General features: G+C 32.6%; 1 protein-coding gene across 1 annotated transcript in view; it reads right to left on the reverse strand.

Annotated features, from left to right (window-relative positions):
• ANKRD55 (ankyrin repeat domain 55) overlaps positions 1-14,890 on the reverse strand; it is an 87,619-nt gene extending 72,729 nt beyond the window's left edge. The window contains exons 1-2 of the mRNA XM_051971186.1: positions 14,863-14,890; positions 3,129-3,251 (exon numbers count right to left, since the gene is read on the reverse strand). Coding sequence (XP_051827146.1) covers positions 3,129-3,251; positions 14,863-14,890 — 151 coding nt within the window. The remainder of the gene's footprint in view (positions 1-3,128; positions 3,252-14,862) is intronic.
• Positions 14,891-15,330: the final 440 nt, after the last annotated feature.

The raw sequence follows: 15,330 nt of genomic DNA on the forward strand, positions 1-15,330 counted from the left end.
AGGTACTTTTTTTTGTTCACATTTACCTGTTTATTAAAATTGCTGTCAATGTTCATTAAAATAAGCCCTCCCCTGAAAATAAACCCTCTGGTGTTTTTCTGTCCAAAAAAAAAAATAATAATAAGACAGTGTCTTATTATTGGGGAAACACGGTATATAATAAGATGAGAAAGGTAGGTTGGGAACAGATCTGAAGGGCTTTAAGTGCCAAATGAAGGGATTTCTATTTGATCCTTATGAAAATAAAGAGATGTTTGAGTGTATTAGTGAAATGGTCACACATGTGCTTTAGGAAAATCATGTTAGAAGCTAAGCTATATGGAAGATGAAATGGAGAGATAAGAGCCTTGAAGTAAGGAGGACTAACTAGGAAACTATTGCAATTGTATAGTCAAGTGATGATAAAGACCTGAACAGAAGTTAGGAAGAGTGGCTATGTGATTGGAACAAAGGAAATGGATATGAGAGATACAGAGGAAGAATATCAAGATTTGTTAACTAAATGAATCTGTGAAGTGAGTGTTTGAGGAGTTGAGAATATCAAGGTTGTGAACCAATGAAACTTAAAGAATGGTGTTGACTTTGAAAGAAATATGTAAATTTGGACAAAAGTTACATTTTTGGAGAAAGGTGAGTTCTTTTGGGAGCATGTTGAATTTTGAGAGTCCAATTTCTAAAATAGATAGAGAACTGACTCAAATTTATAATGGTTCAAACCATTCTCCAATTGATAAATAGTCAAAGGATATGAACAGACAATTTTCAGATGAAGAAATTGAAATTATTTGTAGCCACATGAAAAGGTGCTCCAAATCACTATTGATCAGAGAAATGCAAATTAAGACAACTCTGAGATACCACTATACACTTGTCAGTTTGGCTAAGATGACAGGAAAAGGTAATGACTAATGTTGGAGGGGATATAGGAAAACTGGGACACATTGTTAGTGGAATTGTGAATACATCCAGCCATTCTGGAGAGCGATTTGGAACTATGCTCAAAAAGTTATCAAACTGTGCATACCTTTTGATCCACCAGTGTTACTTCTAGGCTTATATCCCAAAGAGATCTTAAAGGAGGGAAAGGGTCCCACATGTGCAAAAATGTTTGTGGCAGCCCTGTTTGTAGTGGCCAGAAACTGGAAACTGAATAGATGCCCATCAATTGGATGAATAAGTTATAGTATATGAATGTTATGGAATATTATTGTTCTGTAAGAAATGACCAACAGGATGAATACAGAGAGGCTTGGAGAGACTTACATGAACTGATGCTAAGTGAAATGAGCAGAATCAGGAGATCATTGTACATAGCAACAACAAGATTATACAATGATCAATTCTGATGGATGTGGCTCTCTTCAACATTGAGATGATTCAAACCAGTTCCACTTGTTCAGAGATGAAGAGAGCCATCTGCACCCAGAGAGAGAATTGTAGGAACAGTGTGGAACACAATGTAGCATTCTCACTCTCTCTGATGTTATTTGCTTGCATTTTTTTTTCTTTCTCAGTTTTTCATTTTCTTCCTTCTTAATCAGATTTTTCTTGTGCAGCAAGATAACTGTATAAATATGTGTGTGTGTGTGTGTGTGTGTGTGTGTATTGGATTTAACATATACTTTAACATATTTAGCATGTATTGGTCTACCTGCCCTCTAGGGGAGAGGATGTGGGGAAGGAGGGGAAAAATTTGGAACAAAAGGGTCTGCAAGGGTCAAAGTTGGAAAAAATTACCCTTGCATATGCTTTGTAAATAAAAAACTTTAATTGAAAAAAAAAGAATTTTGAGAGATCTGCAGGACATACAATAGGCAACTAAAGATGCAAGAATGGAGCTTAAGAGTGACTGGTAATGGATAGATAGATTGGAATCATCAGCAATAGAATAGATAATTAAACTCCTGGGAGCTGATAAGTTCACTAACTAAAATAGCATAGAGAAGAAGAGGACCCAAAAAAGAGCCTTTAGGTATACCCATAGTTAGGGAGCAGAATGTGTATAACTCAAAGGAGCCTCAGGTAGATAGGAGAACCAAGGGGAAAGAAAAACCCAAAAAAGAGAGTTTTCTAGATGAAAGTGGTCAATAATGTCAAATAATGGAGAGCGAGAAAGAGGAAAAAAAAAAGATGAGTTCTGAGAAAAGGCTGCCAGACCCTAAATGAGCAGGTTCAGTTGAGTTGTGAAGTCAGAAGTCAAGTTGCAAAGGATTGAGAATAGAGTGAAAGGAGAGGAATGGGAGGAAATGAATATAGACAGCTTTTTTTTTTTTTTTGAAGAATTTTACAAGCAAAGCAAAAGCAACAGAATAATATCTTTGGAGCATAGTAGGATCTAGTAAGGGTTAATTTAAAGATGGGAGAAACTTCAAAGGATTTAATAATATGCAACGAAAAACATATAAGAAACTGAGTATTAGATAGTAAGAAAGTGGGGATAATTTAGGGACTAATTGCTAAAGAAGGCAGTAATTTAAATGCTATTTGTGTTAATAGATAATAGGTTTATTATTATTTTAAAGTGAATCAATGAATATTTTAAATTTATCTATTTTAATTTCTAATAAGTAAATATTGTTAGATATAACTCATATAGAGAATGCTCTTTGGGGATCCTCAATAATCTTTTAAATATGAAAAATAACCATACTTTCCAAAGCAAAAATAATTAGTAGAAAGGTGGTAGTGTTTTGCATATTTTTGCAAATATTTTTAATGTCTGGCCTAATAAAAGTCCTCATTTCCACATTAATACCGTTGTGGTGTATTATTTTGGTTGAAGTTCATGAAGAAAATCTAGCTTAATGCAGACATGTAGTTGGAAAAGAGAGAAGTAGTTTAATAAACCAAGCTCCAAGAAGATGGAGGGATAGCTTGCAATTTTCCTTGGACAGGCAAACTAGGAAATTGGTAGTTACAAGATCTCCATCATGGGGATCCTTGGCCATCAAGGCTTGAGGTGCTCACAGTCAGAACAAACATGGATCTGCTATAGGGCTAGTTGGGAGGGATTCTTCCTTGAGAACAGTTTGTCAGATACTATTGCATTAGTATTGCTTATCTTGAAAAATTGACCCAAAAGGGTAAAAGTTACAGTTTCCCAGGACTATGATGAATAGGCATCTTACCTTCACTGTCACAGCATTCTAGAATTGAAGGGTCTTCCCGAATCACTGCTGTCAGTGTGTCGACATCTCCATTTTCTGCTGCCTGGTAAACCAGGGTCAGGTCAGTTTCCTCAGCTGACTCACCTTAATAAATTAGAGACAGTGGCTAGAGTATATGAAGTTTCTTCATTATGATAAATCACACACACAAATAATAATAAAAATCCTTTTTTGAAGTATTGAAGAATCATAAAGTTCTATAATGATCCAGAGAAGTATACTGAATCATTGGGAATCTATTTACCCTTGCCACTTCTAAAGCATCATGTATACACTGTGTGGTTGAGAGAACAAGACACGAATATTGGAAAATAAAGACATATTCTGAGGTCTGTTAGTGTGTTCCTGGAATATTATTTTGCTTTTCACTGCTTTAGTTTACTCTCCTATAAAAGAGACATCCTAATCCTTACCACCTAAATCGGTGCATGAATGGATGAAATCGATTCAGTTGGTAAAGAACTATTTGTTAAGCATATATTGCATGCAAAGCACTGTGCTAAGGTTTTTTTTGGGAAAATACATGAATAAATCAGATTCCTGCTCTGACAGAGCTTACAGGGCTGTTCCTGGCAGAATATTGCCATATCATTTGCATTAACAGCAAAAATTACTTAATAGATTTAAAGCCAGGAAGACCCATGTTCAAGTTGTGCTCATGACATAGGTGACTGGCTATATCATGCTAAGTGAAACACTTAGCTTCTTAATCTTTTAGACAATTCTTTAAGATTATAACTTGCAGAAAAAGTGATGACCTAGGTTGTAGAGGAAGTTTCCCCACCTGGGAATTCCTATATTACTAAAATCACTCCCTAAAATCTGCATTAGGGGTATGTACATCAATGAACTGAGAAATAATACTATCAAACATGACTTCAGAATTGTGTCTAGTCTAGTTATTCTGAGAAAGCAGAAGATACATTGGGAGTTCAGTTCTGTTGACCTAAAGACCCTGGAAATTTGCACAATTGCATGGTGATGTCTGGGAAGTGCTTTATAGGTCTGAATGTGGCCAATAGAAAGCCAAAGCTCGCCTATCAAAGCTCAGAGTAGTTTCATTTATGGAGCTCAGTTTTCTAGGAATGGGGAAGATGAGGTGGAGATGATAGCCTAAGTAGGCAGCAGTGAAGTCTGTTTAGTTCTTACTCATCCATTAAAATGTAGCTTAGATGCCTACATAGAGTTTTCCATGCTCCCTTCAGATCAGAATTGAATTTATTTTTCAGACCTCAAAATAACTAATAACTTTCTAATGCCCTTATTATTTAATGCAAGTAAAGTATAGTTTATTTCCCCCATCTAAAAGTATTTTATTTTTTCCAATCACATGTAAAGATAGTTTTTAACATTCACTTTTATAAGATTTTGAGTCCCACATTATTTCCTCCCTCTATCTTTCTTCTCCCCATCTCTAAGATGGCAATCTAATATAAATTATTATAAAAACCACATTTTATTATACATTAATAGTTATATTATAGTTATTTGTGCTTTTGTCTCTGGATGGTATATCCTCTATGATGTAGTCTTTGTGATCTGATTTAAATTTTCTGTCTCTTCTAGTACATAGCCAGTGCTCTCTACCCACAGTAACTTTACTTCTCAGTCTAGAAATGATAAGAGGGTAGGACCACTAGTCAGAAAGAGAGTACAGGGAGTCCTTTTCTGGCACTGGGCACTAGGGTTAATTGTCAACTCTGTTGCTAATACACAGATTTAGGTTACAGGTCCAGGCTGAAGAGAAGTGTTTATGATGGGTCACAAGGTAGCAAGGGTCCTGATCACATTACCAAAGCAGAAAAGAGTTAGTATTTGCAGCTGCAACAATTCAGGGGTCCTTTCTGGGTAAAAATCAGAGCACAGAGCAGAAAAACATTGACCACAGCTCTCCCTGGATCACCTCACCTTAGAAGTACTGAAAATTTTCAGATTCCCCCAGAACAAAATCTAAAAACAGCAGTGAGATATATGAAAGTAATGGAATATTATTGTTCTATTAAAAAAAATTATGAACAATCTGATTTTAGAAAGGCCTGGAAAGATTTACATGAAATGATGCTGAGCAAAACAAGCAGAACCAGGAATACATTGTACACCATAACAGCAAGAATATGCTATGATCAACTATGAAAGCCTAGGTTTTTCCCAGTGGTTCAGTGATTCAAAGCATCCTAATAGACTTTGGACAAAAATACCATTTGCATGTACAAAAAGAACTAAGGAGCCTGAATGTTAACCAGCACATGCTATATTAATTTCTTTTTTTTTTAATCTCATGGTTTTTCCCTTTTGCTCTGATTTTTCTTTCCCAATATGATTCATAAAGCAATGGGTATTAAAATAAACAAATAAAAATAAAAACAGCCGTGAGAAAAAAATCTGAAGTTGGTTCAATGGCTTTTCAACTCCAGATGATCAAAGCCCAGCTTAATATGAATATAACATATTTTTGAGAAATAACCTAGAAAAATGAGCAAATAGTAACAACAACAAAAAAGAATTTGACCATAGAGGACAACAATGTGAAAAGAGCTACAAGCAAAGTCTCAAAGAAAAATGTTAATTGGATCCACTTCCAACAGGAATTCCTGGAAGAATGAAAAAAAGAAATAAGAACGGTAAAAGAAAAATTAAAAAAAAAATGGGAGTAATGTAAGAACATAGGAAAAGAAAATTAACAGCTTGGTAAATGAGGCACACAAAAAAAATGCTAAAAAAATCTTCAAAACCAGAATAAGCCAAATGGCACATAAATTCACTGAAGAAAAGAACTCCTTCAAAGGCAATTTGAAATAATTTTTTTTCTAATATAATTTTTAATGATCAAATTTTACAGACTATTTTCAGATATCTGTATTCTAGCTGGGGATTTATTTCAATTTATGAGAGATAATGAGATTCTGATATATAGTTATAATATAGTCATATTTTGCTAGGATTCAGCTTACAGTGAGGCATTTCACAGTCTTTCCCATTTCCTTCCATAATCTACATTGATTACCAATTTCAGGTTTAAGAATAATTAGCTTCTTTTCAATTTCTGATGGCAATGACCAGGTTCTGAGTTGCCATCATAAACTGATGCATTTTCCACAAACAAATCTCCTTGGCTCAATCATTTATTTGACACTTCATTGTCTTCATTGTTGACATATGTTGTCTGAATTTATGTGGATTTCATCCATGATGAATCTTTTATTTCCAGTCTTGGTTGGATCTTTGTTCTTTCTTAGGTTTTATCATCAGGTAAGTAACTTTTGGTTATAGAAGACAAATTATTATTCAGTGAAGGAAGGTCAGCTTTTTCCAAAAGTATTCTGTGCTGCCAGAAAATTTCCCATGATCTCACCAGATCAGAATTGAATTTATTTTCCAGACCTCACATAGCTTTGTGGTTATCTTGCTAATGCCTTATTATTTAATGTAGCAAAACCATAGTTTATTGTACACTAGTAGTTATATCATAATTATTCATATTTTTGTCTCTTTTCTTTACTAGATGGCAGTTATTCTATGATATAGCCTTTGTGGTCTGATATAAATTTTCTGTCTTTTCTAACATGTAGCCTTTGCTTTCTGCATTTTCATAGGTTTCATTGAAAGGGTAAGTAACTTTTGGTTACAAGAAATTAAATAAAATAGCATCTACCTTTTACCAGCTTTTACTGTTGCTCAGTGAAGGAATATCAGTTTTTTTTTTTCAAAAATATTCTGGGAATATTTTGCATATTTTTGTACTTGAGGTGTTTTCCTTGAAGGAAACCAACATATTTATGGCTTTCATCTTCATCCATTAGTTAAATATTACCTCTAGGTTCATGAAGCTTTCAGTTTTTATCTTTCTTTGGTATATGCTAGGAATTTTATACTTAACTAATCCAAAAGAGTATTGGAGAAAGAGACTGTGAGTTGAAGGATTTGTTTGCTTTGTTTCTCAGTGTAGGCAAATAAAGTTATCTATATACATTGAGTGGTTAATTAGGGATTTTGACTTAATTCCTTTAATTTGAGAGCCACTTAATTCTGTTTAGGAAAAGTGATGGCATATTTAAGGCTAGGCAGAAGCATATTGTATTTAAACTATTCCCTTCAAATATCAATATAAACTTGATTTTAAATAATTTTTTCTTTACATAATTATGTTGATGCTGCATTTTAAATAGAGAAGTTTTCCATGTGGATATTAAATACTTTGTGGTCTTAATATACTTGGTTCTAGTTACAATTCAGTATATGAATAAATCATGATTCAGAACTGAACCAAAGTTTTTGCAGTAATAAACAAAGGCAATGTAAATATAAAAGAATTTTCAGGAAACTTGATCAATAGTTACTAAATCAATGAGCTTCTTTTTTAATCCCCAAGACTTTTGGATCCAGCCTTTTTACTCCTCAGACAAAATATTGCTTTCTTATGAATTTTATAAGTTTATTTCGTGAAACTGTGAATTGTTTCTGTATTCTGTTTTTGTGAATAATGGGTATAAAATAGAATTTTTCTATATTTGAGAGTCATTCTTGTTCTTGTTTCTTCTGAGAGGAACATAAAAGAGTGCTTTGCTAATCATTAATATGTCCTTGTGAAGTGATTGAAATAATTATGGAATATGTCTAGGCCCAGTGTTCACTGTTTTTCACGTTTTAAGAGAAGAGTTTTAGTCACTTCTTTTGAAATAACTATTCTAAAATTCATCATATTAATAGTTCTCAAACTTTCTGGTGTTTTTTGTCTAACTAGCATTTTAATTATATTGAACTACATGCAATCATACTGTTCTTATAAAAAAACTTTTTGTTTATACATACATATATATATTAATTTATTTTTATACCACTCTGAAATAGAAACAAAATATCCTACAAACATTTTGTCCCCATCTTTTTTTTTTTTTTTGATGTGTTGAAGGAATTTCATATCCAACATTCATTTGTTAAAAAATAAGATTTTGAGTTTCAATTTTTTTCCTATCTCTTTTCTCCAATTTGACAAGTAATCTGATGTAGATGATACATGTGAAATCATGTAAACATATTTCCACATTAGTCATATTGTAAAAAAAGAAACAGAGCAAAAGGGAAAAGTCACAAAAACAAAAAACAAGTGAAAATTGTATGCTTTGATCTACATTCAGACTCCATAGTTTTTTCTTTGGCTGTGGATAGCATTTTCTATCATGAGTCTTTTGAAATTATCTTAAATCATTGTATTCTTGAGAAGATCTCAGTTAATCATCATTCATTGTTGCTATTACTGTGGACAATATTCTCCTGGTTCTGTTCAATTCACTCAGCAGCAGTTCTAAGTCTTTCCAGGTTTTTCTAAAATCTGCCTGCTCATCATTTCTTATTGTGCAATAGTATTCCATTACATTTATTTAGCACAACTTGTTTAATCATTGCCCAATTAATGGGCATTTCCCCAGTTTCCAATTCTTTGCCACCACAAAAAGAACTGCTATAAATATTTTTGTACATGGAAGGCCTTTCCCCCTTTTCATGATGAATGTCTTTGGGCACAGTTCCAAATTGTTCTCCAGAATGGTTGGATCAGTCCACATCTCCACCAACAATTCATTAGTGTTCCAGTTTTCCCAAATCTTTTCCCAACATTTATCTTTTTCCTTTTGTGACATTTTCGCCCATCTGATTGGTATGTGGTGATACATCAGAGTTATTTTAATTTGCATTTCTCTAATCAATAGGGATTTGAAGCATTTTCCATATAATTATACATAGCTTTAATTTCTTAATCTGGAAACTTTCTGTTCATCTCCTTTGACCATTTATCAATTGGGGAATCACTTGTATTTTTATACATTTGACTCAGTTCTCTATATATTTGAGAAATCATGCCTGTATCAGATAAAATTCTTTCCCTTCTTTGTTTTTTTTTAATCTTAGTAGTATTACTTTTGTTTGTATAAAGCCTTTTAAATTCAAAGTAGTCAAAATTAGCCATTTTGCTTTTCATAATGATCTCAATTTCTTGTTTATTTATACATTCTTTTCTTCTTCATAGAGTAGAAAGGTAAACAATTCCTTGCTTTCCTAATTTGCTTATTTTTTCACCCTATTTATCTAAATCACATACCCAGTTTAATCTTATCCTGATATAAGGTATAAGATTTTGATCTATGCCTAATGTCATACTATTTTCCACTTTTAACAACAATTATTATCAAATAGTGAATTCTTATTCCAAAAGCTAGAATCTTTGGGTTTATCAAACAGTAGATTAGTTATTTATTACTGTGTCTTGTGAACCTAATCCATTTTATTGATCTAACATTATTTCTCAGGTAGTACAAAATAGTTGCTGCTTTATAGTGTAGTTTTAAGTCAGGTATGGATAGACCACCTTTCTTTACTTTTTTTCATTAATTCCTTTAATAGTCTCGACTTTTTGCTTTATCAGAAGAATTTTGTTATGATTTTTTCTAGCTCTACAAAATGGCATGGCACTAAATAATTTAATTAATTTATGTAGAATTGTCATTTTTACTTTATAAGCTCAGCCTATCCCTAAGCAATTGACATTTTTAGATCTGATTTTGTGTGAAAAGTGTTTTCTAATTGTATTCATATAGTTCTTGGATTTGTCTGGGCAAGTAGACATTCAAATACTTTGCATTGTATACAGTTATTTTAAATAGAATTTCTCTTTCTTATTACTGAACTTTATAACAAATAGGAATGCTGATGATTTATATAGTTTTATTTTATATCTTGTAACTTTTCTAAAGTGGTTAATTATTTCAAGTAGTTTTTTAGTTGATTCTCTACAATTCTGTAAATATACTATCATATCTTCTACAAAGAATGATACTTTTATTTCCTCATTACTTATTCTAATTCCTTTGGTTTCTTTTTCTTCTCTTATTCTGATTTGGTATTTCTGAAATGGTATTGAAAAATAATGGTGATAATGAGCATCCTTGTTTCACCCCTGATCTTACTAGGGAAGGTTTTTCAGTTATCCCCATTACAGATAATACTTGCTGGTGATTTTAAGTAGATATCATTTAACACTTCAAGCCAAGCACCATTTATTCTTATATTCTTTGTTGTGTGTGTATGTGTGTGTATTTTAATTAGGAATGGGTACTGTATTTTGTCAAAAGCTTTTTTTTTTTGAGATAATCATGTGATTTCTGTGTTTTTTTAATTGATATGGTCAATTATGATGATAATTTTCCTAATCTTGAACCAGTCTTACATTCCTGGTATAAATCCCATGCAGTCATGATAAATTGCCATAATCTCTTTGCTAATATTTTATTTAAAATATTTGCATTAACATTCATTAGGGAGATTGGAGTATAATTTTCTTTTTCTATTTTGGATACAGAAAGCTATAATTTTCTTTCTCTGTTCCTGGTTTAAGTATCAGCAAGATATTTGTGTCATAAAACGTCATAAAAGGTATTTGATATGATTCCTTTGTCTATTTTTCCAAATAGTGTATATAGTATTGAAATTAGTTGTTTTTTAAATGTTTAGTAGAATTCACTTTTCAATCCATCTCACCCTGGAGATATTTTCTTAGGGAATTCACTGATGGCTTGTTAGATTTCTTTTCCAAAAAGGGGTTATTTAAATATTTTATTCCCTCTTTTATTAATTGGGGGCAAGATATATTTTTGTAAATATTCATCCATTTCATTTAGGCTATCAGATTTATTGGTACACAGTTTGAAAATATAGCTCCCAATTATTGCCTTAATTTTTCCTTCATTGATGGTGAATTCACCCTTTTCATTGTTGATACTGGTAATTTGGTTTTCTTCTTCTTTTCTTAAATCAAATTAACTAAAAGTTTATCTATTTTTTTCATAAAACCAACTCTTAGTTTTATTTATTAGTTCAATAGTTTTCTTACTTTTAATTTTATTATTTTTTTCCTTTAATTTTTTAGAATTTCTAATTTGGCATTTGATTGAAAATTTTTAATTTGTTCTTTTTTTCTAGCTTTTAAATTTTCATGTCTAAGTCATTGATTTTTTCTTTCTCTCTTTTATTCACATAAGCTTTTGCAGATATAAAATTTTTGCTGCATCTCATAAACTTTGGTATGTTGTCTTATTATGGTCATTCTTTTTGATGAAATTATTGATTATTTCTATGATTCCTTGTCTGATCCACTCATTCTTTTGGATTAAATTAATTCATTTTCAATTATTTTTAATTTATCTTTCCATGGCCCTTTATTACATGTCATTTTTATTGCATTATAATCTGAAAAGGATATGATAATATTTCTGCCTTTCTGCATTTAATTGTGAGTTTTTTTGCCCTAAAATATGGTCAATTTTGTGTAGGTGCCATTTACCACTGAGAAAAAGATATATCCCTTTCTATTCCAATTCAATTTTTTCCCCAGAGACCTATCAAATCTAACATGTCTAAAATTCTATTTACCTTCTTAAATTCTTTCTTGATTATTTTGTGGTTAGATTTGTCTAGTTCCGAGAGGAAGAGATTGAAGCTCCCTATTAGTATAATTTTCCTGTCTATTTCTTTTTGTAACTCATTTAACTTCTCCTCTAAAAATTTACATGCTATGCCATTTAGTGCCTATATATTTAATATTGATATTGCTTTATTATTTATGGCACCTTTTAGTAAGAAGTAGTTTCCTTCCTTGTCTCTTTTAATTGGGTTTATTTTTGCTTTTGCTTTGTCTGAGATTAGAATTACTACCCATGTATTATATTCTGCTCTAATATTTTATCTTTACTCTCTGTGTGATTCCTTGCTTCAAATGTGTTTCTTGTGAACAACACAGTGTGAGATTTTGTGTGGGGTTTTCTGTGCATTATGCTATTCACTTCCATTTTGTAGAAGAGTTCATTCCATTCATACCCACAGTTATGAATATTAGGTGTGTATTTCATGATTCTTTTTTATTGTATCTAACTGGGCAATATGGGCAATGCTCTACTGTGAAAAATAGCTTGGTATATGAATGTTACAGAATATTATTGTTCTGTAAGAAACAACCAGCAGGATGATTTCAGAGAGGCCTGGAGAGACTTACATGAACTGACGCTAAGTGAAATGAGCAGAACTAGGAGATCATTATACACAGTAACAACAAGATTATATGATGATCAATTCTGATGAATGTGGCTCTCTTCAACAGTGAGATGATTCCAATTGTTCAGTGATGAAGAGAGCCATCTATATCCAGAGAGAGGACTTTTTGAACTGAGGTGGTTCACAACATAGCATTTTCACTCTTTTTGTTGTTGTTTGCTTGCATTTTATTTTGCTTCTCTCTCTCTCTTTTTTACTGATTTGATTTGATTTTTCTTGTGTGGCACTATAATTGTATATTTGTATAATTGTATAAATATGTAGGCATATATTGGATTTAACATATATTTCTATCATGCTTGATATATTTGGACTACTTGCCATCTAGGGGGAGGGCATAAGGGAAGGGGGAAAAAACTGGAACACAAGGTTTTGCAAGAACTAATGTTGAAGAATTGTCCACACATATGTTTTGAAAAATAAAAAGCTTTTATAAAGAAAAGAAAGAAAAAAATAGCTTGGTATTAATGTAATTTTCCCTTGTCTTCCTGAAGATATTCCAAAGACTTCTCAAGTCATTTCTGCCATGATAGTGTTTGACACCTTCCCCTAGAAGTATTTCCTAATAGCTCAACCTTTCTTTCATGATTCTTTGCCATGGCAACAGTCACCACATATACCACTGTATATGTTTTTATCATTTCTTATGGAAAACAATAACACTATGGGAGAACATATTCATTCATAATGGTTACAGCAGATACTAGCTTTTTTGGATTACTCAGTTGTGGTATAAGTAGTCTCCTTTTTGGGTTCATGTTGTGAGTTTCAAAAAAGGGTCTTTAAAATTTCTAGTCCAAGCACACCTATTTCCCTTTCAAAATCATTTGATCCTTGTGCTAGGTTAGTTTGATTTAATAATTAGATAATAATAATAATTAGGTAAATGTTAATCTACTTAATAGTAGATTTTTGTAGTTTGCATTGAGAGATCTTCGGTGCCTTTAGATTCTTTAACTTTTCTTCTAGATTTTAGTAATTTCTTAATTTCATTTCTTATTTTGCTAATCTAGGTTAAGGCTATTAAAATATTTTTAAAATGCTATTTAATTATTTTTAAAATGTTTGTCCTATGCTGATCATTAATGTTTAGCTGTTATGAAGAATTTGTGGATGTAGCCTTTCTCTCTCTCTGTCTCTCTCCGTGTCTCTGTGTCTCTCTGTCTCTCTCTTTGTCTGTGTTTGTCTGTCTGTCCATCTGTGTGTGTGTCTGTCTGTCTCGCCAGCGTCCCTACCACTGCCATCCAGGGGTGAAGAGCCTGTTTATTCATAACATAGGCATCATGAAATACACTAGGTAGAGGGAAGTAGTACCTTCTCCTTTCCTTAAGTCCTTCTTCAAGCCCAAGAAATGGACTTTGGGCTTGAGATCTTGGCATCTTTTGATTTTCCTTTTCAATTCTAAGTATATATACATATACATATGCATGTGCACATGTGATGGCGTACTGGACCCAGGAGATTGAGCTATTATGATATTGGAGCCAGAATTCTAAGCTGCATCTGCTCAGTAGAGAAGCCCTGAATGATGTAACCTGAGCCCAGGTGTGATTCCTCATATAGAACTCTAAAGAACAGATAAAATAGACCCAAATATCAAACCCATTTATTGAGATTGCAGAGCATAAGTGAAAGGGGACCTAGTTTAGGTGCCTTTGCTGTGAGTAAACAGGGCCTTTATCATGGATGCTGAGGCCCATTCTAGTGTTTTAGTTTCAAAGATGCAGCCTGATTGGTGGAAAAGTTGCCTCTAAGATATTCTTAGGAACAAAGAAAATCTTCTACCAAAATTAGGTCTCTGCCATCTCCCACATGGACCTATCTTAGGTGATTTGGACATTTACCAAAGCTGAGTTAAATTGACAACAGGTGAGATCTTCTATTTCCAGTTTTGTTAGGAGGTAGTACTGGCACATAATGAAGATATTGATTTGTTCAGTCCGTTTCATGTACAATCATGGTTTGCTCACTTTAGTAGTCAGTGCCATCTGCACTAAAGCTTTTTCAGCAAAGGGGAGGCAGGGATGGTAGCATTGATATTTCTGATTTATTCCAGTATATTTTTCCTCTTATGTTACCAAAACATACAAAGTTGTTTCTCATTGCTCTATTCTCTGTATCAAGCTGGAACTTGTGGCAGTTTCTTCAAGTAGGGTCACCCTGTTCTTTATGCTAGTTGTCTATTTCTTAGACTTTTAGAAGCAGCTATACTGACTGCAATGCTAATCCAATTGATAGTGTTGCCAGAGCCTAAATTGCCAGTGCTTCAGGTTTTCTATCAGGCCTTTACAATCACCATAATGGTCTCAGATCGTACTAAGTTTCTCATGTACCTCACCCTCAATGGCATTTGCCTACTTTGCTATTTTAACCATTTTATCTCCATATATAGATGAGAGGTTGAACTTTGAAGGGTTGCTATTATTATTATTATTACTGAAATTATCTCTTTTAAGGATATTTGCTTTTGATTTTGGACTCTAGAAGACCTAAAAATTCCTAGAAGCCCAAGAAATATATCTTTAATGATGGAACCACACTGAGTGACAAGTGGTAGAAATGTTATTTTTGGGCCACGATGATCTTCAAAACTTACCATGGGGCTGAGCATACACTTGCTCCATCTCTTCATTTAATTTTTTTCCTTTTTTTATTTTTAACTTAACAGTCATTAATAATTAAGGAAAAATAAAATGAGTATTGTATGAGAAATTATAAATTTCTGTTACATAAATTTGTTTTTTTTAAGTAGATATTAAAGAGAATACAATTGCAACAGAACTGCCCTGTTTGTGATCCTTTATCAACTTCTTTTCATTTTCTCCAGCATACTTTTAAAATGTTTTATTGATGACCTTTTCTTTCTTTTTTTTGCATCTATATCACTACACACTAATATATTATTATCTTTTCCCCCTCTGTAAAGTGCCCCCTCTTAATGACAAATATGCATAATTGGCCACGTTTGAAAGAGCATGTCTCATTCTCTACATCTAATCCATCTTGTCTTTGCCAAAACAATGTAGAATGCTTTCTCATTTGTTCTCTGAAGTCATAATTGGTC

This window comes from Antechinus flavipes, chromosome 1 (assembly GCF_016432865.1).
Source record: "Antechinus flavipes isolate AdamAnt ecotype Samford, QLD, Australia chromosome 1, AdamAnt_v2, whole genome shotgun sequence".
NCBI classification, from domain to species: Eukaryota; Metazoa; Chordata; class Mammalia; order Dasyuromorphia; family Dasyuridae; genus Antechinus; species Antechinus flavipes.